Source organism: Myiozetetes cayanensis, unplaced genomic scaffold (genome assembly GCF_022539395.1).
Source record: "Myiozetetes cayanensis isolate MyiCay16 unplaced genomic scaffold, myiCay2020 scf9, whole genome shotgun sequence".
Taxonomy (NCBI): domain Eukaryota; kingdom Metazoa; phylum Chordata; class Aves; order Passeriformes; family Tyrannidae; genus Myiozetetes; species Myiozetetes cayanensis.
The window spans coordinates 35418906-35442776 of record NW_026088185.1 but is presented as its reverse complement, the minus strand read 5'-3'; the positions used below and the strand labels follow the sequence as shown (position 1 = coordinate 35442776).

The window sequence follows — 23871 nt, the reverse complement described above, 5'->3', positions numbered from 1 at the left end:
CCCTTCCATATTTGCATAACCAATCCCTTCAGTGCAAAGGTGGAGTCTGGGCTTCTTTTTTTTTTTTTTTCCCTTCTTTTTTTTTTTTTTAATATATGTAATTTTATTTTAATTTTAATACTTGAAAAAGGTGAAAAACTTGTAACCTCCCTGAAGTTCAGTCTACCACGTTAGTTGTCCACGCTGTCTCTCTGCTCATTCAGATACTTCCAAGGAAGAGCAGAGCCAGGAAAAGAGCCCATCTCACCCCTGATCCATATCTGTGAACAAAACAGATAGACTGTAAGATCTCAGCACGTTTGGTTGGTGGTTCTTTTTTTTTTTTTTTCCCTCAGATTTAGCTGACTATTCAAATAACCTGGATGAGTGCTGAAATGAAAGGGAGGAGGAAGGAAAAAAAAAAAAAAAAAAAAAAGCCCCAAAAGAAACGCGTTAAGGATAAAAATAAAACAGCACCAAAACAAGCCAGCGAGCTTATTTGCGGTGCCCGAACAGAGTTTAGTTTCTAGGTTTTATGTTAGGGTAAGTTTTCCCCGCCGCAAGATGCGAGGGCTCCGCGCGGGGCTGCGGAGCGGGACGGTGCGGGGCAGGATGCGGCCCCTTCGCCGGCTCCGCGGGAGGGCGAGCGGGGGGGGGACCCCGCCGGGGGAGAACCGCCAGGGATCCCGCCCGAGGATGGGAGAACCGGCAGGGATCCAGCCTGGGGGCAGGGGATCCGGCGGGATCCTGCTGGGGAGGGGGCGGGGGATTCCGCCTGGGGGAGGGAAAGGGATGCGGGGACTTGTTGGGGGGGACACACGGGCAGGGATGCGCCGCGCCGTGGGGGAGCAGGGATGCGCCCCAGGGGCGGCAGAGGATGCGGCCGGGGCGGGGGAAGGGCAGGGTCGCATCCGCGGGGCAGGGGCTGCAGCCCCGGAGGGGCTGGGATGCGGTGGCGGGGCGCGGTGAGTTTCCGCGGGGCGCGGAGCGGCGCGGAGCGCAGCGGCGGGGCGGGGGGCGGGCGCGGGGCGGGGGCGGGCGGGAGGAGGTGGAATTGCATTTCTGCCGCTAAAGCGTTCGCGGAGACTTCAAGGTATAATCTATCCCAGATCCTTTCCCAGAGAGAAACTTGGCGATCACGTTTCCACATGATGCTCACGTTTGGTGCTCTCCAATTATCCCTCCCCACAAAGATAGGTGGCGTGTGTTGCAGGGTCTCTCCTCTCGCTCGTACAGAGAAGAAAAAGAAAAAAATGTCATTAGAAGAGGCGTAACACGTCAGTCCGTCCCCAGGTTTGTGTTTCCTGGAGTGGCAGAAAGAGATCAGTCCTAACCTGCCCAGCAGGAATAACGGTCCTTCCGACAACTCTTTGCAAGGCTTTTTACAATTTCTCCAGGAGCTGCATCTCCCTTCACCTTTTCTCCTCCACTTCGCGGCTTCTTCATGCTTTTTCTTCTCACCATTTCTGGCCAAAACTACAAACAAGACTTCGCAGGTAGGTTCGGAATTTAATTCCATTTTCTCCCTTTTTGTTTTTTCCCCTCCTCTTCTCTTTTTTTCTCAGACCACCTCACGCACCAGCAGGCTTACTTAATTTCGAGAATATTTTAATTTTCTGGCTTGTTTATACTTGGTGAGAAAAATCTCTTTTTTTCTTTTTTTCTTTTTTTTTTTTTTATTTTTATTTTTTAATATTTTTTTTAACCGAAACGTGAAGTTACTCCAGCACCGCTCCGGGAAGGGGTGAGCAGTTTCGGGGCGCTCGGGGCTGTGCCACCACCACCCCTGCTCCCCTTACCTGTCGACCAGGTACGGGAGGTGCCTTTTGCAACGCAGCACCAAAAGTTTTAGTGTTAGGAAAGGACGTCGTCCTCCTGAAAAAAAAAAAAAAAAAAAAAAATCCCAACCAAACTCAAACATCCCCCCCACCCACCTCCTGCTCTTTTTATTTCAGGTTTTACATCTGAGCTCTGAAAGTTTGCAGGTACCTGTTAATGCTTTGCATGCTCTGAGCATGCAGAGCCAGCCCGGCCGGGCACCGCTGGAGCCCCAGCCCCGGGCAGGGCTCCCCGGCGAAGGATGAGTTTCCCCAAACAGAAAGTTTTGCTGTTTTGTCTGTTTAGTTGGTTTCATTTCTTTATTTTATTTTGTGAAGCTGGGGTGAAGCAACACCTTAGCTTCTGGGAGCCTAAAGCAAGAAGTGAAAGTACTGACTGGAACTTAAAAGTCGTTTACCAAAAAGAATGAAAAAAAATTTTAAAAAATAATGTATATTTTTAAATATACATTATTATATATACGGTCCTCTAGAAAGAAAAGTATTCTCGAAATTTGCAGGTTTAAAATTATTGTCAACTTTTTGCGGGAGGCAGGAGAGCAAGGAAGGGAGTGAAATGCATTTAAAACAATTCAGCATTGGTCGTTTTGCATTAAAACGCCTATTGCCGAGGCAGGCTGAGGGTCCGGGCTCGCCTCGGTGCCTGTCCTCCCTCACTGCTACATCTCCTGGTAGATGTGCCGCGGTGATGCCACCATTGCCCACTCCAGCCTCGGGAATAACTGGCAAATACTAAAGTTTCTAGCACATTTCTCAGCCTCTTCCTTCCTCAGCCACACATATGCACATCCACAGAGCCACCAATTCCCCCTGTCCAGGCGGAATCCCAAGCAGGAGAGTGTGAGTAAACATGCTGACCCCACACACACTCTCTCAATCTTCCCATCCTCTTACCTGCTTGGAGATTTATTATTTCTTATTTTTAGCCAAGCAGGTTTTATAACAGCAAACGTCTTGAGGGGAGAGTTCAGGCAGAATAAAAAGACCAAACAGCAACACACTTCACTGCTCAGTCCTGGTGTGAAGCTCCAGCAAAGTAAAAAGACACAAGGGAGGGGAAAGAGGAAGGGGAAAAAATATCTCACTCTGCTTAAAAAAATATGTTAAAATTGTTGAGTCAGGTAATAATTTTTTAGGTTTTATGTAGAACTCCCAGTGCAGGAGAAGACAATAGATGGGAAGGCGAGGGGGGATCCTGCTCAGGAGAGCAAGGGTTAATTGCCCTTGTTTTACAGTTTGCATCTGTTACATCTTTTATAGCCCCCTGTTTAAACTAATCCTCAAGTCAAAGCATCTTTAAAGCTACAGCATCTTCTTCGAGATAGACTGAGTTTCAGGAGCGTTCTTGCAGCAAACCAAACGTTGCTGCCTCTCTCTCCCTTTGACAGATAGAGCCTTCTGCCCAGCCCGGGCACACAGGCAAACACAGTAGGTCTAAAAGTTTACAAGTTGTGTTTTTTTTTCTTAAAAAAAAAAAAAAAATCAACAAAAACCCAAAACCCAACTGCAAGGCTGAAAACTCTGACAGCGGTAGTTTTGATTTCTGTTTCTTTTCTGGGAAGGAAAAAAAAAATGACACTCTGAAGCTTTGTTTAACTAAGGGACAGGGGAAACCCTGAATATTGTCAAACTGACTAAAAAGGTGACAGAGGTTTATAATTACACTCCTCGTTGTTAGGGGGAGGGGGAGGTCTCCGTGTTGAGCTTTACCCCAAAAGGACAGGGGAGAGCCATGTTTCCCTCTCCTCTTATCACTTTGCTGGAGTGCACTTTGGGGGGAAAAAAATAAAAGGCAGGAGAAGGGTAGGATTTCGCATGAAAAGAAGTTCTAGTGTCAAATTAAAGTACTTTTAGGAGGAAATGGTCCGCCTAGCATTGAGTCAAACAGCCTACTGTAAAAGCTGTGCATTCCCTCATACGGTCATGAGTTATGACTCATTTGAGATGTAATTCTTGTCTCTCTCTCTCTCTCTGATCTGCTTTGCTGGTGCAACACACACACACACAGGGAGGGAGACACACGCACACGCGCTCACACACACACACACGCCGACACACACACACACACAGAGAGAGAGAGAGAGAGAGAGAGAGGGAGCAGAAATAAATAAATAAATAAATATATAAATAAATAAAGAAGAAATCTGCCCGGCTGGGGAGAGAGGGGGAGCCCGCTCCGACCGCGTCCCACCTCCCCCGGCACGGCCAGGCTCGCCGTGTGCGTGGATGGGTTCTTTTTCGGGTGCAAACTGGGGTCCCCGTTGGCGCCCTGCGTTTAAATGGGACATCCCGATGCCCACATTGTCGCTGTGTTTGGTCGTTACATAGAGCCTGCGTGCTGCTGCTGCTGCTGCTGCTGCTGCTGCTGCTGAATCAGGGAGTCGAGCCCATGCGAACTGCCATCTGATCCACTCTTATCAATGAAGCAGCAGATCATGGCGGATGGCCCCAGGTGTAAGAGGCGAAAACAAGCCAACCCCCGGAGGAAAAACGGTAAGACGCCCCCCCGGGAAAACTTTTCCGGCCGGCTCCGCCGCGGCCCGGGGAATGGGGCGGGGGGGGTGGGAGGAAAGCCGGCGGCAGGACGGGGAGCGGGACGGCGCGGGGGGGACGGCGCCCGGCAGCTCGGGGCTGGCCGCCCCCCGGCTCCCTGCGCCGCGTCCCGGGGGCTGCGCGGCCGCGGAGCGCTGGAAGGGGGGAGCGGAGGGGCGCGGGTTGGGGCGGGGGGGGAGCGGCGCTGCCGCCGGACCCGCCAACGCCGCCGCGCCCCAAAGTTTGTTGGGCGGGCGCGGAGCGGAGCGGGCGCTGCCCCGGAGCCTCCGGAGCTCCCGGTGCCCCGGAGCGCAGGCGGGGGCGGCCCCGGCTCTGCCTCGCCCGGCGCTGTCACAGCCCGGGCCGGGGCGCGGAGCGGAGCGGAGGGAGCGGAGCGGGGCGGTGGGAGGCGCGGAGAGGCGCGGAGCGAGCGGGGCGGGCGGCCCTGGGAAAAAACCCGGCAGCGTGAGAACCCCGAGGCGGGCTGGCACCGAGTTAGCGACTCTCTCTCTTTCTCTCTCTCTCTCTCTTTTCTTTCTCTCTTTTCTTGTCTTTTTTTTTTTTTTTTTTTTTAATTGTTAGGGACTCGAAAATGAAACTTCCTCCTCCCTGATAATTAATAATACTAATGAGCTCGGTGCCCGATTGTCCGCCGCTGCCCTCTCCCCCGGTCCCCGCCGGCCGCGCAGGGCCGGGGCGCAGTGGGACGCGGTGTTCTGGGCTGATTTCACATTTGGCAGCTTTCACTGGTGTGATGGGTCTCTCTTTCTCCGTCTCTCCCCGTCCCTCCCTTAGTTTCTTCCTTTCTCCCCCGGCTGATAGCCGCTCCCCCGCCGCCAGCCTCCCCCTCCCCGCCCGTAGCCCCTCGCATGGCCATCCCGGCCCCACTTCCAACAACTTTCCTCTCGAGGAGCCAGAGGAAGGAAGATATTTGTGTGAACCTGAACCCATGCGCTTATAGCTCAGCTACTTCATTTAAGTGGAGAGGTGGAGGTGGAGGGGGGCTGAAGGAGGAGGGGGACACACACACAACAACAACAACAACAAAAAACACAAAGACAAGAGAATGTTGATTAGAAACAAATGATCCTGGCCCCCCCCTCCCCTTGCCTCTCTAGGTTGTGAGTGTGAGCGTGTGTGTGTGTGTGTGTGCGCGTGTGTGTGTCTTTTTCTTGTTGTGGTGGAGGCGTCGAGCCATATGGGGGAGTGATAGAGGAATTTTAGTCAGAAACTGTTCGTTATGTTACACTGGCTTTTCCCTTTGTGTTGTCTTTGATCTATTTGCTTGGCTTAGTATTACAAAAAAAAGAAAAAAAAAAAAAAAACCTAAAATAATATATTCCAAGCAGCTTCCCAAGGATCCATTCCTTGTTATCTTTTTTTAAAGTCTCTCCCCCTCCACCACCACCCTTTACTCTTGTGTCTGTCATTATTTAAGGTGGTCCTCACAGAGGAGACCTCCCCTTCCCCTCATCTCTGGGTAATTTAGTAGACATTAAAATTACACGTAATGTTTCCCTCTCCTCTCTTGTGTTTCCTCTGTTCTTTTTATTAAATGTTGGTTATTGATTTTCTAAAATCAATGTCTGTTGTGGGGCTTTTTTCCCCTTACAAGTATCTAAAGCACGTTGCTGATCAACTGGATAACAAAAGCTTTGTGTCAAGTAGCCTTTTTTCTTATGTTAAACAGTCATTTTTGAGAGAAAAAGAGAACGAGATTTAAAGCAACGCATCCAGAAGTGCTCTTTTGCAGTAAAGAATATTCTGAGTGTTTGAGGGGGTTTTATTCTTCTTCCTTAGCCTCCTTGCTTTTCCAGGCAAGATTATTAGTTTAGCGTGTTAAACCCATCACATGCTCTGTGATGAGGGATGCGTCTACGTGTTTAATATTTTCTCAACATGATTTGAGTCCTAAAAAAAAACCCCCACCACCACCCCTCCCAAAATAATAAAGAGCTGGATGCCTCTGTTTGCCCAGGACACCAGGACCGCAGTCTGGTAGTGCAGCCAAGTCTTGGGAGCACGTATGGACTGGGGTGGCACAGATTCTGGTTACTGTCCTGAAAAAGTGTGCTTTCAGGGAGCTGCACTAACTTGGGAAGCCACCACACTTGGGAGACGAAAGTTTAATTGCGATTTTTAAGGTAACCACTTAAAGATCCTGCAAACTTCAAGTGTGTGCGCTGGTTACGCGAAGGTCTAAGTTCTCCCTTCAGTGTCTTGCTCTGACCAAGAACGGGGAGGAAGCGGGGGGGGAAATAATTCTCGACTTTCTGTCTGTCCCCTCTTCCCTCTTTGTGGTCCCTAATTTGTTTCTTTCATTCATTTCTGAGTGAGAAATGCCCTGGTTCTGAGGAGCAGGTAGACGAGAGAGGGTGGGTTTGGTTAGGGCTTCTTTTTCTTTTTTTTTTTTTTTTTTCATTTTCTCTTTCTCGACAAGCCCGTATCCAATGCCTTTCCCGTTGGGAATTGCCCAGGATTTATCTGGACTGAGTGGATTTTTCTTCTTTCCTGGATTCGTGGAAAAGATGTTACTTCTGAGCTTGTGTCTTTGCTGATAACACCAGAAACGGTGATGCTTATCGAACTCGGACAGAAATTCCTTAGAAACGCAGCAGAACCAAAATAAAATTTAAAAGCCACGAAAAAAAATATAAAAATGGATGGTCGTGGAGGAAGCGAGAGGAGTGTGAGTGAATCCCAGACACATTACAGACGGGGACAAAACAGAATAATCCAACTAATGCCTCAGTGGGCTCCACGCCTGTGTGCGTGTCTCTGCGTGTGTGCGGGGATGGGCAAGGCTCGGGACGAGATACCGGGGCTGGATAAAATTACACCGGAGCTAAATAGGGTAGAAAGGAAGAAGGCTCGGGATTTTCCAAGATAACGGGGTTGATGAGAGCTGCTGGAGTGGAGGAGAGGTGTGCGGGGGGGGTGGTGTGGGTTGAGAGAGGCGATGTGGAAATCAATGAGGGGTGAGCCCCCCGGGGAGGAGGGGCAGGAGGGAGGATGGGAAGGAGAGAACCCCGAAAGCGGCGGGGGGGTCGGGGCGGGGGGGAAGGCAGGAGGTGCGGGAGCGGCAGCCCAGGAATGCGGCGGAGCTCCGGGAAGTTCAGTCAGATGATTCCCAGCGCCTGACTCACTTCGCGGCACTTTCACTCGGGAGAGAAGTGGCGGCAGAGGAGGAGGAGGAGGAAGAGGAGGAGAGGGCAGCGAGCCCCCTTTCCGCACGGGCGCCCCGCGGAGGCGGGGGCTGCGCCGGCGGCCGCAGCGCCGGTGCGGAGCGGTGCGGAGGGGAGCGGGGCCCGGCAGCAGCGCTGTCCGGCCGGCTGCCCTGCCCTGCCATGCCTGATGAGCTGCCTCTCTCCGTGTTGTTGTGGTTTGGCGTTTGTTGGCTGAGGGTTTTTTTTTTCCCTCCTCCTTTCCTCTCCCCTCCTCAAAAATCCAAAATAAAATTCAAGTCCCTGGGAAGGAGGGGAGGGGGGAAAGTTGGATCTAATTTACCCCAAAGTTTCAGTAAACATCTCTCTTTGATTCCTTTGCCACCTCGCTTCCAGTTGTAAAGAAAAGGGAGAAAGTTCAATGCTTTCAGGGCGTCTGATCCAAGGGAGAACACAGACCAAACAAGCAGAGACGATTAGACTTGCTCAGAGCCTTTCCCAAAAAGATACCCACCCACCCTCCTTTCAGGGATGCTGAGGAAGGGGGAAAAACCTCCTTCACTTCCCACTTGAAAAAGAGGGGGGGAAGTAAGGGAAAAAAAAAAAAAAAAAAAGGAAAAAATATGCAAGCCTGCCTGCTGCCTTTAGTGAGTGGGAAGTGAGGCTTGTCTTCCCTGCCTGGAGAAGTTTGGAGGCAGCTAGACTGAGGCTGGGGTGTGAGGAGGCAGCTGCTCCCTGTGCAGCCCAGGTGGCAGCAGGCAGGGCGGGCACCCGGAACGCTCCTGTGCCCGGGCAGCTCCGCAGGGCCGAGAATCCGTTGCGAGGAGATTACTCGGGGAGCTGGTTCACTGGGTAGAGAGACAAATGTACTGCTACCTCCAGAAAAAAGCACCTGGAGATAGGTATTAAAAATTAATGCCATAAATGCGAGTGGCCAGGGCGTAATGATTATCCAGCTACATTTTCTCGGTGCAGATTCATGTCCAGGCTGAGCTGTGACATGGAGCAGGGGAGGTTGTTTTCTGTGTCAAGTCGTATCTATTTGTTTTCTTCCGAGTTTCGAGAAACCCAGCGGATCTGGAGATTAGTGCCTGAATTACTGTTTGCCATTTGTGACCATTCGGTACTTACTGGTTTTGCTTATTGCACATGCTTCGCAAGGAAAGTTTTGGGGAATTTCTAATTGCTGTTAAGAAAATGCATTTGATGCCTGGAAAAAGCATATTTGAAAAGGGGAGGAAAAAAAACCAGTAAGGAAACCATTGCAAGTTAATCATCGATAATTATACGTAGCCAACTGCCCAAGGTAGGGGAAATACATGGTAGACTGAGATGCAGGCTCTCAGGACAGGCTGGTAATATTCCCCAAGAAAAATGTGTATCACCCTTTAGAGTGGAAAGAAGGGTGTTGATTCTTTTACAGCAGCCCCACATTCATTCCAAGAAATAGGAAATTCTTCGCCTCACAACAGTTTTTGGCATCTGCATTATCCCAGTGCTTTTAAGGTGCATTTTCTCCTCTGTGAAAGAGAACTCTTTGTCCTTTTTTTCTCCAAGACCATGGCTTCCCAAGGTAGACACTATTTTGTGCCTGTCACATAGAAAGGGAGTGCAGGTTTGCAGTGCTCACAGACAATTGATTGTCTGCCCTAATGTGTTTCATTTACATGTTTATAACGTCAATAGTGCTGGGGTGTCCACTGTACCATTCATTCCAGCATTCCCACAAGGGTGCAATTGTCTGAATGGCCAAGTCAGACACCTTTTTGATTGCTCTTTAGTTGTCTTTTTAGAGTATGGAGAAAAAGGAGAGAAATCTGTGATGCAGAAACACTAGTTGAAAATATTTCAGAATTAAACGTCACCATTAAAGCAGATGTGACCATTAGACAAACAATATATTTTAACTAAGGTTCTGAAGGTGGAAACAAATTTAGAATAGTGGGGCTGGTGAGTGCACACGACATCCAGTCCTGTTCCTTAATTTTTTTAGGCTTTAAAAAAAATGATTTGTTGTTTTCATTTTCATTTCAGCCCCTGTGACTGCAGCCACCTCCTAACTCTTTGTATGCTTAACTGTAATTTGCGATATTTCCCCTACATATTTACATATCTCTGTTTATGCCAACAGCGTCAGCTAACCACTGGGAAAGTCTATTGAGAGAATAACTAGGCTGGGAGAAGTATAGACTTTAAAAAAAAAATAGTAAGACCTAAATATTCCTTAATCAAACTGTTTTTTACTGAATAAAACGACAATGCCTAGACTTTCTCTTGCAGCAGTTTAACTTACAGAGCTGTGCACCAACTCCTTACGCCTCCGGTTACAGTCCTCTTGCGCTGCGAGCTCTCAGCAAAGTGTTTCGAGGAGTTTCCAAGTCAATGAAAGATTACTTTCTAAGGTGTGCTGTGCTGTTCTGATATGCCCACACCGTCCTTTATCATCGGAGTGGCTTCTGAGGGAGGCAAGAAACGATTGCTCGTGGTTTGAATCAGAATAAATAAGCCACTCAGGTTATTGGAACTTGCGTAGTTGTACATGCTGTACATGCGTCTGCACCTATGCGTGCCTGTGTTGTATGGAGAGATGTGGGATGTATAGGTGTGCTTAAAAATAACGGTTCACTTTTCAGGCTAGATCATTTCCCCCTAAAAAGGATGCTGATCCCAGCAGTTACAATTAATACAAGTTGACCTGTTCCATCCGTGATCATAAGTGAAAAGAGCACCAAGTCCTGTAGTTTCTACTCGGGAGGTAAAGCGAGGCAAAACTTTTTTTCCTTCTCTATATAATTTTTGGTGCAATTTTTAAAAATGCCTGTTTGTGGAGAGATTTTTTTTTTTTTTTTTTTTCCCCCTTTTTTTTTTTTTTTTTTTTTTTGTGCCTAACAGAGAAGACACAGTAGATGCACCGTTAGCTGAACCCCTGACACGGCGGTCTTTTGAATGCCTTAGGTATGATTTCACTTTCGCTCACATCAATGCTGACCTGAATGCCTTTCATATCTGATCCGCTGTGTCTCTCCCAGTAAACATCCCCTGAGGGGAGAACAAAGAAAGGAGCTCTTCTTCTTCTTAATCACAATTCAGCCCATTCACCGCCGGCAGGCTACATTTGCATTCTGCAACAGAAAGCCAAGATGAAAAGAAAAAAAAAAGAGAGTGAGAAGAAGGGGGGAAAAAGCAGAAGGGTGGAGGCTGAGTAAAATAACTTAGGTGTTTGTAGCTGTTTGTTGGGCTTCCCCTAGTTACAAGCCTTATATAGATCCTGCTCTACCCAGCCTTGGCTCTTCTGACAGGCAGATAGTGTTACAAGATGGCATGCCTGTACTATTCATGGCCACTCGCTCTAACACTTGAGGTAGAAAGTGTCAGAGAGGGATCAAATTCTACTCTGAGAAGTCTGTTATAGTTAGGGTCAGGTGTGTGTACTCTCAGCTCTTGACTGCTGCCTATTATTTTGTTTTAATTACTATTATTGTTTACTCACCATGACCTTGGGGAGCGGGGGTGGCAGGGGGCGAAGCAAGCTTTGGCGGGGCAAAAATCACCCGCTCCCCAGTTGAAATGTCTTTTTTTTTTTTTTTTCCCCTATTTTTTTTCTATTTTGGCGAAGTGTTGGGCTGGGTGTGTTTGCGGCTGGCCGGGCCGGGGGCCGCGGCGGTGGCCGCGGTGGTGGCAGTGGCGGTGTTGGTGGCGGGGGTGTCCCCGGGCTGGCGGCCGGCCCGGGCTGCCCCGACCCGGCGGGGAAAAGCAGCGACTCAGCGAATCCTCACCGGCACCAGAAAATGCACACGGAGGAGGAGGAGGAGGAGGAGGAAGGCGAGATTTGTGGAAGTTTCTGTAGCCGGGCTCCCTCGTGGGGTTTCGTAGTCACGTTCATGTGCATTTTCCGGCTGTCCCCCCCCCCGCCCCGTGCCTGAGTGTGTCCCCCCCAAATCTGCCTGTTTGTTTGTTCCGCAGAACCTCTCCTGTGCTTTTAATCAGACAGTTTTCTAGAAAAATAGTAAGGTCTTTGGTCGTAGCCATTTTTTTCTCACCAAGACAAGGTTTATTTATAACTGGATCCTGCTTACTGAGAAGTATTTAAGCCCTTTCAGGCAGAGCTGTCAAAATTTCCTGTGTTGTTTGCCTCTATTTGCAACATGTAAAAAGTAATATGCAGTTGCTGGTGTTGGAATAACCGGGGTAGTGCAGAAATCTCAAGTGACAAGTTTTCAACTACACTATCTCCTGCCGACCAAACTGTCATTTTTATTTTTTTTCCCAGAAACCACTTTTAAGATCCTAACAGGTTTTTTTTCCCCCCATCAGCAAATAGATTAAACGTGCTAAAGCAACTTCGAGAGGGAAGAACAGTTTGAACAATGAGGAGCGGGAGGGATGTCTTATTTTCCTGTAGCTGCTATGGCAGATTTCACTCATAAGGAGCACACTAACCGAGATGTTACCAGTTGAACAGAAGCATGTGACACAGATTCCTGATTTTTTCCCAGAAGATTTACAGAATTTACAAAAAGAGATTATCTCTACACCTTCCACCCTCCTAACCACCCCCATGACCCAAGCAATGGAGGATTTAGGCAGATTTACTTCAGTAAACACCTTTGGACACTTGGGGAAAAGTAGGAGTCTGTTTGCAAAAGCAGGCTTTTGTTAAGTGAGGTGCTGGATAATGCTTTACCAAGCAGCTGTGATATTAACCTACCCAGTAATGCTGGAAAAAGCCTTAACTCCTTCTGCACTCCTGGGCCCTGCCCGGTGGGAGTCCCTTCAGGTACTGGGCCTGGAGGGGGGAGATTGGGGCGTTTGAGGGGACAAGCGAGGAGGTGGCACTGCTGAAGCCACAGCAGCCGCTCAGCCTGACACGTCTTTTACTTGGTGGCAGCTGAAGCTTTCCAGGTCAATCCATCAGAGACAGGGCTTGGAAGAGCTGGGAGGCATGGCCAGGAGAGCCTCCTCCAGCAGTGAGGGGCTACCTATGCATGTGTGCCCACACACACATGCACACTCTGTACCTACCCCCCAAGATGTAACATATCCCAAACCCTCTCTAGGAACGTTCCCGAGCACTGCTAAGGGAGGAAGGTCAATTTAGGATTCGCACTCGAGCAGCAGAATAGCTGAGAAGTTACGCCGGCAAACCTGTACGAGTGGCTTCCCGTGAGCTCCCAGGCTCCAAAGGAAAGCCACCAGCTTTCTGGGAGCTTCTCATCCTAACAAGTGAACTTTTTGGGCTTCTTCCTTCTCTTTTCTGAACGATTAGAAGCAGGAGCTAGTAGGTTAGTCATTTTTGCTGAGCATAAGAATAACTTTCCAGGTGTTTCTTTTTTTAGCTGGAATAAGATTGCTTCATTTGGGGATTTTTGTTGTCAAGGGTTGGGGGTTTTTTTTCTTTTTTTTTTTTTTTTTTTTTTTTTTTTTTTTTAAGTGTAGGTGTCAATGCTAGAGCAGCCACAAACGTGTGAGAAAGCAAAGGGTATGAGACATGACAGAATTAAAGGTGTTTGCTATGTTGTTACCCGTGTGTCAAGCTGCAAGCTCCCTTTGTCACAGCCTCCTGGAGATTTGATAGTGCGGATCCGCTTCCTTTCCAAGTGATACAGCAGTTTCTAACCGGGGGTTTTAATGGTGGTGCAGTCGTTGCTATTGCATTTGCCTCCCCAAATGCATTTAAACACCTCCACATCGCACACACCCCATTACTCCCACCTTACACAAGGGTGCTGTGCTCTCGAGCACCAGGACAGCAGCCATAGCATTACAGTCTCTGGCATGGAGCGTCGTTTGGCAGGAATGTCATCTGCCAAATCATCCCATAATTACGTTTTATGTTATTTGTATGAATGACCAAGCATGCAGTATTCCTTTTGAAATCAAAGGAAGGCTTAAAATGCGTTTTTGAATACTTTCAGACCATGGTCAGGTCACAGTTTGGGAGCTGAATTAAACTGATCTCATTTGTGATCTAATTGAGGTTGGCAACAACCTTAGCGGTAGCAATAACATACAAATACAAATCAAAGAGCAGAATTCAGCAAATCAGATCTTTTGCTCGAATCCTGCCTGGGAGTTATTCTCCGACTGCCAACAGAGAAGTTAAACTTTGTCCTGCTTCTCAGCGGCAGTGCGAGCCTTGCATATTTTTCGGGTCTTTGACAGGAAAGTTGGGTCGGAGGGATGGGGACACAAGGGCGAGAAGGGAGCTGGTGCCTCCTCGGACAGGAGTAAAGCACAGCGACTCGTCACGTATGTTTCTGGAGAGCCCAGTGGCAGAAGGCGCAGGAGGCGTAACGGGGGAACATGATTAGGAAGGGCTGGGGAAGAGGAATAGGTCGCTGCAAACAGATTATTCCAAGCGGAAAGTCGAGGCAGCTCCCTATCTTTACATCTATCGCTGCGGATTCCAGGAATGTAATTACCAGCGTGGTTGCGAATTGTTGACAAATTTCCCCGGGTCTGTCGGGAGCGGGTGTTGCGAGCGGCGGGGCTGCAGCCGCGGCAGCGGCCCCGACGTGCGGGAGCCGTGCGGGGCAGCGGAGCCGGGGCGGCCCCGGGGCGGAGCGGGGCGGCTCCCCCCGGGCAGGGCGTCCCTGACTCAAAGCCCCCCCTCCCCAAGCCGGGATGCTGCGGGTCAGGTCCCCCGGGATCCCCCCCTCCTCCGTGCCCGCGGGGACCCCCCCGAGCCCGCCCCGCAGGTGGGGGGGCTCGGCAGGGCACGGACCGGGAGCCGCCGCCCCCGGGGAGCATCACTCCCCCCTCGGCCCCCCCCGGGCCGCGCCGTGCGGAGCGGGGCTGGAGGCGCGACCGCCGCCGCGATGCGCTGGGGCGGGGGGAGCGCGGAGCCGCCTCGGCCCCCCCTTCCCCGGCCCCGGGGCAGAGGTGTGAACCGCCTCTGTGGGGCGGGGGACGGGGCACACACCCCCGCCGCGTCCCGGCGCTGCCGAGAGAGCCGCTCCGGGGGCAGAGGTGCGAACCCCTCCCGGGACGCCGCTCCCGGGATGTCGGTCCCCACTCGCCCCCCTCGCTCCCGCCGCGGCGCAGCCCCGAACTTCGTTCCCAGGAGGGAGGGAGCGGAGAGGAAGCGGCTCGGCGCTGCCTGCGCTCCTCCCGGCTCGGGGTTTCAAGTGTGTCCTCAGCTCCCCCCCCAACCCCCCTCCCCTCCTCCGGGTCATTATTTTCTTTGACTAAAACCTGTTTACTCGCCTCTTTGTTTTTTGACGTTAAACGAGTTTCCATCTCCTACTCCTGCGGATCTCTAAGAAATAGATAAACCATTATATTTCCCCCTTCCCCCCCTCCCGCTCGTATTTTAAAGCAGCGATCCTGACAGCAGTACTATTATTGCACTTTATGTTTTAGTGGATGTTTGCTGTTGCTAGTTACAGCAACACTTATCATAAGACAGCAAGAAAAGAGTAGTCCCTGGTAATTAAAGTAATGAAATATTCATTTACTCTACCTTTTCAGTAGTCTCACAAATTAGGCTGCTACATTTAATGCCTGCACTGCCTCTGTTTTTATTATAATGGCAGCTTTCGCATCTGCAATTAGGACTAATTCTGACAGTTACAATTTCTGAGGGATGGTAAACAGTGAACGAGATGTGCAGCAGTGGTATTACACGTGAAAAGCCCTTGTCTCTTTAACCTTGTTGTTTTTTTTTCTCGCAGAGGTTACCTTTTCCCGATGGTGCAAAATCGACTTGACATAACTGTTCATCAGTTTCAGGGTTTTCCCTGGAGGTATTTGCATCAAATCAGCCCAGTCAAGCTTCAAGTTGAAATTGGCAGCCCAGAAACTGACAGGGTAGGGACTGGGAAAGAGACAGCTAAAGTGCAGGCAGCGAGCTGACAGCAGCGACGGGCAGGCAGGGGGAGAGGGCTCAGCACCCGGGGCTGCCGCCCCCCGCTCCCCCCCGGTCACCCCCGGTCCCCCCCAGTCCCCCCTGAGCCGCCGCGGAGGGGCCAAGCCCTGGAATCCCGCCCCAGTCCCACGAGGAGGCCAGTTGGGGAGGGGGGGTGTATGTCAAAAAAAGCCCCATGGATTGGGGCAAAAAAAAAAAGTGTTGTGAAAGACAGAGAAGTGCTGAGCTGAAGTTGCTGTCGCTAACAAGCTTATTTTGCTGCGGTTCTTTGCGGAGCGGTGCCGTGTTTATGCACTACGACTGTTAAGAGAAGTGACGGAGAAGGTTGTTAATACCAATGAAAACATATTTTGATCGGCTAAAAAAACCCAACACCCAACCCAGAGAGACGCTCATCTGCAAAGATAATTGCATTAGAATCAAAACAAACATTTCCTTGAGTATGTTATTTCACTTATCCCCTGTCACAAGGACGGGGGGTGTCTCCAAGTAGGACGGTGCAAAAATTAATTTTTAATAGATTATTGGACAAATTGGGATTGTTCCCTGTGACATCCCCCACACACACCCTGAAAGAATTTTACTTCTTTGAAAATAATTCTTAATCTTATGTAGCATGGAGGGGAGCAGTACACCAAGGAACAGGCAACACCACCAAGATCCATTCCCTCCTTAAAGGTGAAAAAGAGCAAAACTGTGTCACTTTCCTGAGGAGGAAAGCTGACTACATATATATATATATATATACACACACACATATATATTTCTCCCTGAATATGTATCTGTAGTCTTTACCAGATGATTAAAAATCCCTCTCACTTTTCCTACCAGACTTGTGCTAAAGTAAGCCTTGCTTTCAAACAGTTTTTCAGCTGTGTGTGTGACAGGCATTGGCTGATCTGCTGATGCCCATTCGACAGGCACTGTTGAGCTAAAGTGGTGTGACGGCACAGTTTTGTTAAGCTGTGAACAAAGGGCTGGAGATGCCTCGCTGGCATCATCCATGTGCATATTGGCCTTGTCACAGTTTTGCTTGATTTAATGCTCTGTTTATTCCTAGATATTAGAACTTAAATTCCAAACAATATGTTTTCATATACTACACACAAACTTTATTTTAAAAGCTTTTGCTCCCCAGAACCACAGATTTGTTTGTCTGCCCAACATCCATGAGGCAAACATTTAAAACGTAGCTCCCAGAAAAATAGGTGGCCGGTAGCCTCTTAACTGTTATCCAGTTAAAAAATGGGATTTCAGTTTTAAAAAGTCTTAGAAGGGTAAAAGATTTATTTCTTCTTTGATCATTTGTTGAGAGTTGTTATTTATTTCAACAGTGGATTTTCTTATAAGCTCCTAAGGAGAAGTTACCCCGTGTGCAGGCAGGGCCTGGGATGGACTTTTCCAGTGCCATATCATCCCAGCGGTGTTGCTGGGATAAAAGCAGTGTCTCTGTAAATACCTGTAAGCATAGTCAGAGGACTACTGGCAGGAAGAAAGACAGCTGGGTTACGGCAGGTTAGTGGAAGGGAGCAGGAAACTGGATTAAGATTAAAATACATATATATTATGTTCATTAGGTGGCCACAACTTTATATCTCAGCAGTTCATCAAGAGAAAAACGTGAGCATGTGGAGCTATATTTAGGTTTGGTTCTCTTCTTTTAGAGAGTGCCTTAGGCTTTATCTGCAGAAAGTTGAGGGGTTTTTTTCTCCCCTTTTTCGTCGCCTTTTTAAACTCTCTTCAGGTTTGCTGCAAGTGTTTGCTCAGAGATTAGTTAGCCAGCTTCCATGGCGGAGGTAGCCCTGGGAGGCAGCTCGTTGCTGGGAGGAATGCTCAGTAGGTCAGGGCATGAAGATAGAAGGAGCTGCCCAACTGAGGCCGGGGATCAGGTATTTTCCTCTTTGTCTCCCATCAGAGACAAAGTGCTTGTGGAAAGGTTTGTGGTGAGACATCAAATCCCAGCAGGAGCACAGATGTTCCCACTTTTACAGGCTTACCAATGAACATTTCAGCTTAAACAAGTTTGTGGAATAAAAGATTTATTTATTTTTTTCCTTAGTAGATGCAGCATCTTAGTTGGATCGTGTAAAGATTGTATCGCTCCAGCCACTCAGGGTTCTTTGGTCCAGGGCACGGTGCTTTACTCGAGGGCTGTGAGTAGGGATGGCAGAGAGGGAAGGAGTGGGAGGAGGGAGCGCTCAGCAAAATGAAAGTATTCCTTCTCCAAACAGTGCAGTCTAGAGCCTAAATCTGAAATTGAATCTGCTGGGCAAAACCTGTACAATTTTTCTACCTGCCCTCAGTCTGCTTCCTTTCAGGGATGACAGTTTTACTAACTGAAATGAATGGGCTCGCTCTCTCTGGTACCTTTTCTCAGTCCGCGTTTACATCGAGTACTTCAAACAGAGAGCTGGGTGATATATGTAGGGGGACAGCTTGCACAGAATAAGCTTTAATGGTTAATTTTTGTATAGCTTTATAAATGAAAGGGACTTAAACCTACTAGCAGTATAGATCACAAGACCTTATGTGGTCTATTCTTCTCTAGATGCACAAGAGATTTACGTGCCTAAGTCCCATAAGAGTTAATGGGAGTTACGCATGTAAATCTCTTCCACAGTGAGATAATAGACCCTTTTATGTATGGATAGCTGGATTCTTACAAAAATCACCTACTGAACAGTAGACTTTATGTCCTGCCCTCTTAACAAATATTTATAAAGCAAGCAGGCCAGCAGATGAGACCAGGAGCCCCCCAAGTTGCCTTCAAACCACACTGACCCCTGTGCCCCCATGAAGGGTCGCAGTGTGGGAGCCAGTCCCAGGTCTGCCTTGTCCCTTTGGTTCTGTGTCCTGTTTTCGGTCCACTGTGGGTGATAGCACAGGTCTGGTGGCAACAGGGTCTCACAGAGTCTGTTGTGATGTCTCACCTCCTGGCAAGTCCCAGTTGTTGGAGGCTTCTTGTTCTGTGGATTGTAGAGGAGATTAGGAGGGGGAGAGCTGCCACCTCTCTTCTGGGAGTGTCCTCCGCTGGGATGACTGTCAGGGTGCACCTTTCCTGCATCCCTTCACCTCATCTCACCTGTACTGGGAGATTCACAGCCCCAAGGTGGGAGACCCCCAGCAGGACTGTCCCAGGGCGCTGGTAGAGCGTGGTGGTGGTGGCACTGTCTCCCAAAGCCCAGGTGCTGCTAGTGCTGCACATCTGCTCCCTTCCCGCTCCGGTGCGACCTCCCTCCCCGGGAAAGCAAGCAGGCTTTGCCTCCGATGGGTTCGGTCTCGCGCTTCTCCGTGGGGATATATATATATAACTTGGACGATCTGTATCTGCCAGCCATGAGTCAGATCGAGATCTTTTTCCCCCGTAACGTGTAGCTGGAGATAGCCGGTGCCACAGCACACGCGTGTCAGGAATGATCCCCGGGTTTTATGAACCGCGGCTCTTTTTGCCATCATTGTTCCTTTCCATCACTCGCCTGCTCCTTCCCGATAGCGATCTGAGGGAGTTGGGCAAGCTGCAGACTTGCCAGCCCTCAGCTCCCAGGACTGGCAAAGCACATTCTGAAAAAAAATAAAAACCCCTCCAACCCTTGCGCCGTGAGACTATCAGATTAAATCCAAGGGTTTCTACCGGCGTCGGGATGGGAAAAGCCCATTGTTTGTTGATTATCGTATCATCAGCCCCGGCTGATATGAGGATGCTCAAGGAAAACACACTTCGGTTACAGTTGATTTTCAGATTCCAAAATGGTGCTGCAAAGTCTGTGCATGCCTAATTATATTTTATGCTAGGCTGTGCAATACAAAATGTATGCTGCAGCAATCAGTGAGTTAACAGTATCAATCAATTTGTAAACAGATGAAGTCACTCATTCCCAAACTGGTTTTCCAAAAACAATTACTAAATTACAATAGAAAAAAATTGTACAGTTACTGTATTTGTGTGCTGTGTTACAATCAACATACCAGGGAAACAAAACAATTTAATGCAGAAAAATCATCATTCATCTACATTATAATTGCTTCTTTTTCACATCTACAGGGCGGTTAATTAAAATTGTGATTAAATGCGGTCGCGCTGCCTAAGATGTCTTGCCCAAAACAGGTGGTACAGAATTTAAAAGTAAAAAAAATGTAATTAGCATTGGAAATTGAGAAATTGCCTGTAAGAATCAGTGTTAATTTCAGTCAGTGATGAGGTAATTTATAAATGAATGCAGTGGAGGCTGTGCAAATGCACAATTGCCTTCCTGCCTATTCTTAGCATTCTCAGCATGCAGGTGAAAATGTTTTCAAAATATTGAGGTAATTTGAAAATCAATCCGTGCATTCCGTATCTTTCTTCCTCCCCAGTCGCAGCAAACGCTGAATGAATGCTACCAGAGATGGCACAATGCATCAGTTCTGCACTTTTTGGGGAGTGATATTCCGTGTGTCGTGGCATCAGCTAGAGTTTAACTAAACAAAATGTTTGGCTAAGATCCTTTACAAAGACCAAAAATGTCGACCGAAGTCCCCGGTAATCCCGAATGTCTTCAGCTACAGTGTGTGTTTAAATGATGTGGTATCAAAAAAAAAAAAGTAACAGCAACCTGCAGTGAGTTGAAATAGTGCAGCAGAGATACTGCGAAATAAAAGAGATGCTAATATGGCATGGAAATCATAATGATTTCTTGTTTAAAATTAGTACAGCACACTCGAAAAGCCTCAGTAGTACTGTTGCTTTCGGTAGAAACTCTCTTTTTCAACATGCATTTCAAATTTCAACCCCCAACCATGAAAGAATTGTTAACTAGGTTATGCATACAGAGATTTTCCCCGAGATGAACTTTGTTTATCGGTGTTTTGGTGCTTCCTCTAAACTTTCAGCTAGCAAATGAGAAATGCTAATTCCCAACAACAACAAAAAAATACGACCTGCAGATACAAAAAGCTGGAGGCAAACCTGACAACAAACAGATATTAAAGATTTAAAATCTTCTTGACAGTCAAAAAAAAAAAAAAAAGTAATCCAAGGCACACATTGCTGGAACTGACATTTCCATGACTTGAACAGTCCTTGTCCCCCTGCTCGACTCCACAGAGAGCCCCTGCTTAGTTATCCCCCCATACACTTAAAAATAACTCAGACTTATGACAACGTTGATCGCTGGGCTGGAATATGTGGAAACAGTTGGAGTTCTGGAGCAGGAACGTACAGGTGTTGGTATCAGGTTGCCGTAAAACACGTGCACGGTGGCTTTTGAACAGAACATGCTTTAATTAAAGCAAGCTGGTCTTCCTGCAGGAAGCCTGATCTACCCATGTAATTTAACTATTGAAGCCCTTTCTATTAATTTTTCCTTGACATATAATAATGAACTTTTCTTCTGGCTGACACTTGGCTGGCTGTTTTTTTCTTTTTTTTTTTTTTTTTCCCTTTTGATAAGCCCTGTGCACTTCAGAGGCGATTTCGGTGCTATTTAATTTACTCATACAAAAACCCCTGCAAAGGGATTAGGCCCATGAAGGGACAAGGGTAAGGCCACGTCGTGCTGGTCCGTGTTGGACCACTGGGATGTTGTGAGGAGGCTGCAGCCCATCCAGGCAGAGGACAGGGGTGGGTCCTGTGGTGGGATGTTGTCCCGGCCCTGGCTCTGTGATGGTTGAACCGGGGAAGGTGAGTGCAGCACCAAGTGCCACGTGCGCTCTCTGGCAAGTCAATTAACCTCACTGTGCTCATTTTCTATGTCCATGAGATGGGGAAATACCACCAAACTCATTCACAGGGCTTTTGCAGAGCTTGATATCTCAAAAGCGCCCTGCCATTCCCTGGAACTGAGGAAGAGCAAGGATCATTCGTTGTTTTGTCAGAGGGCGAGCGGATGCCAAGGAATTTGTCTGAGAAAATTACAAATGTATGTTCCTAATAACCAGATTCTCAGAGTTTATTATACAACTGGTTATTCTAATTTAGAAGATGATATTGCTTTTAACTGCCCCCCCTCCCCAGTTTTCTGCCACTGAATATAAAGAAGGGAATGGTAATCACTGAAGCAATGATGATTATTGACTGAAAGGTATTTTACAATGTGAGCTCCGTTATGTGGAGCTTAACAAGCAGCTGCACTGGTGCATTTGAGCTCCTTATTTTGGTATAGGGGCTCTAAAAATACATCAAAATACCAGTGAACTGGCATAGGTGCAAATCCTAACCCGACTGCAGTCCATGGGGGTAGCTAGGTGACTTTGGGGGACACAGATCAGCAAAGTCAGGTTTGATGCCTGTGGTTGGTTTTAGTGGAAAACTGTAGAATCAGTCCCATCAAACCAAGCCTAAGTTTGGGCTTTTTCTTTTCTGTATTGTGTGAACTCAAAGGAAAGCAGGAGCTTAGGTACTGCTGCGCTGCCACAGGCTAGTCCTCAACACCAGCTACATCTTTGGATTTTTCTGGACCTGTTCCCACAAGGAAAGACCAAATGCCATGAGAAACATGAGCAGGATTTGGCCCCGAACAGGCAGTGCTTACTACTGGATAAACTGAGCCATGGCCATTGTAGTGGTGGGGAAGTGCAGTGAAGGAAAAGTAGCTTCGCGGATTCCTAAAATAGAAAGTAAGCATAAATATTTCTGCTTTGCATGTCAGATTTCAATCACCTCTCAAAACAACTGAGCTTCTTGATTTAATTAATTACTGCTCGGCTTTTTTGTTTTTGGTTTTTGGTGGTTTTGTTCTTTTTTTTTTTTTGGTGTGTGTGTGTGTCTTCGGAAAGAGCCAAATGAAAATTTCCTCTTTGTTTCCCCTTTGGAACTACTGGAGCTTTCCTCGAGTTTTAACTCTTCCTCTACCCCAGCACCCTCAGCCTTCCTTTTTCTATGCTCGTCTTATCGCTGCTGTCCCATGGCAAGCCCCAAAGCCTGGAACATTTTGTAACGACTATGTGACAAATTGTTGGGCTTTTATTCACGTCGGACATCTTTTGCCAGGATTGCTTGTTGTTTTTTCTGTTTGGCTGTGTCATGGGACCAAAGGTGGCTGCTTTTGTGCAGCATGTCAAATCTGGTTAACATGCAGCCATTTATCTTTAAAACCCACTCCTGCACAATGGCAGGGGTGTATTGGGCCACTTGTATGGGCTCCAAGCATCACACATATATATATATATTAATTTTTTTCAGTGTCATCCTCTCTATATGTGTGGATGCACCTTAGGCTGAGGCACTGCGGTGAGCAGGTCATGCAGCAGACAAGATGTTTCATAATTTTGGGAACCTTTTAGAGACAAATTGTACAGGGCAAGTGTAGTGTAACTGAACTGCTGGTTGCCCAGTGAAGTGTAGAAAATCAGATACAGCACAGCCTGAAAGAATGAAACGAGAATTCATATCTATGTATATACACGGTACTTTATAAACAATTCATATACAGAGAAAAACACATTTATTCCCTTTTTCTCTGCTTATATTTGAGGATTGTGCGTGGTGTGTGTGTATAAATGTGTTTATGTGCATGGTATATATTCATACAAATAATATGCCACAGGATATGGGAATAGTTGTATGTGTGATGCATTTATATGCATAAGTGGTAGGTTTGCAGGTTAATGCCTCCTTGACTCTCTGTGTGTGTGAGTAAATGAGGGAAAGGTGCTCAGCACGATGAAAAAATGAATTATCCTAGAAATAAAATAAAAAATCCCCAAACTTCCACAGGAAAGTTTGCAGCTTTAGGCGCTTTTCCGATATTTAAGTCACACAGAAGCATTTCTGATGAACATGATTTCCTTCCAGATACAGTGATAATTATCAAATAAACAAGCTGGGAAAGAAATAAGAAAGTTTGATTCACCAGGAAAATGAGGGCTGGCTGCTAAGTCTTGGTGCCTTTTTGCAGTTGAAGCATTTGAGATAGCGAGACTCAATGTTTTTTTAATGATTTGCTGTGTTGTGTAATAATTATACATATAGTCCAGTGAGGTTACTTGGAGGAACACCGCACTATGTATGTTTTTGGTTTTGGTTTTTTGTTGTTGTTTGGTTTTGGTTTTTTTTTTTTTTTTTTTTGAGTAAAGGACCCAGGAGATTGCTTTTCACTTTGAAAACAATCCCTAATATCAGGAAAATGCTCTGTTTGTTTATGCGTACATAATGCAAGTTTGTCCGCCTGGGAACTGCAGCAAATGGGAGAAGTATGCATGGATTTCACAGGTAACAGGATTACGTGGGCACATAATTGATCCATTTGGAGAAAAAAATGACAGTGCTCTAAAGATGCCTAGGCTTTGGAGATGGAGTTTATGAAACAGGCATTTGTAAATTCAAAGGAATCAATATGTCAATTTTATTACATCTCAGGACCAGCTGGGCATTAAAGGAACAGTAGCCTTTTTAAAATTGCAGCTGCGTATTCTTGCATTGTGTACCTTTCTTAAAAGGCTTTGAATCTCAGAAAACGTACTTTTAGCAGCTCTTTGCACCTTTTCAGCGACCAGTTTGCACGGACCAAAAAAA

General features: G+C 47.5%; 1 protein-coding gene across 1 annotated transcript in view; it reads left to right on the top strand.

The window, feature by feature from the left end:
- The first annotated feature begins 1035 nt into the window (after nucleotides 1–1035).
- Nucleotides 1036–23871, top strand: part of ZEB2 (zinc finger E-box binding homeobox 2) — a 115666-nt gene continuing 92830 nt past the window's right edge. Inside the window, exons 1-3 of the mRNA XM_050340490.1 lie at nucleotides 1036–1272; nucleotides 1377–1475; nucleotides 4146–4310. Of these exons, the coding sequence (XP_050196447.1) occupies nucleotides 4238–4310 (73 nt within the window). The 5' untranslated portion in view covers nucleotides 1036–1272; nucleotides 1377–1475; nucleotides 4146–4237. The remainder of the gene's footprint in view (nucleotides 1273–1376; nucleotides 1476–4145; nucleotides 4311–23871) is intronic.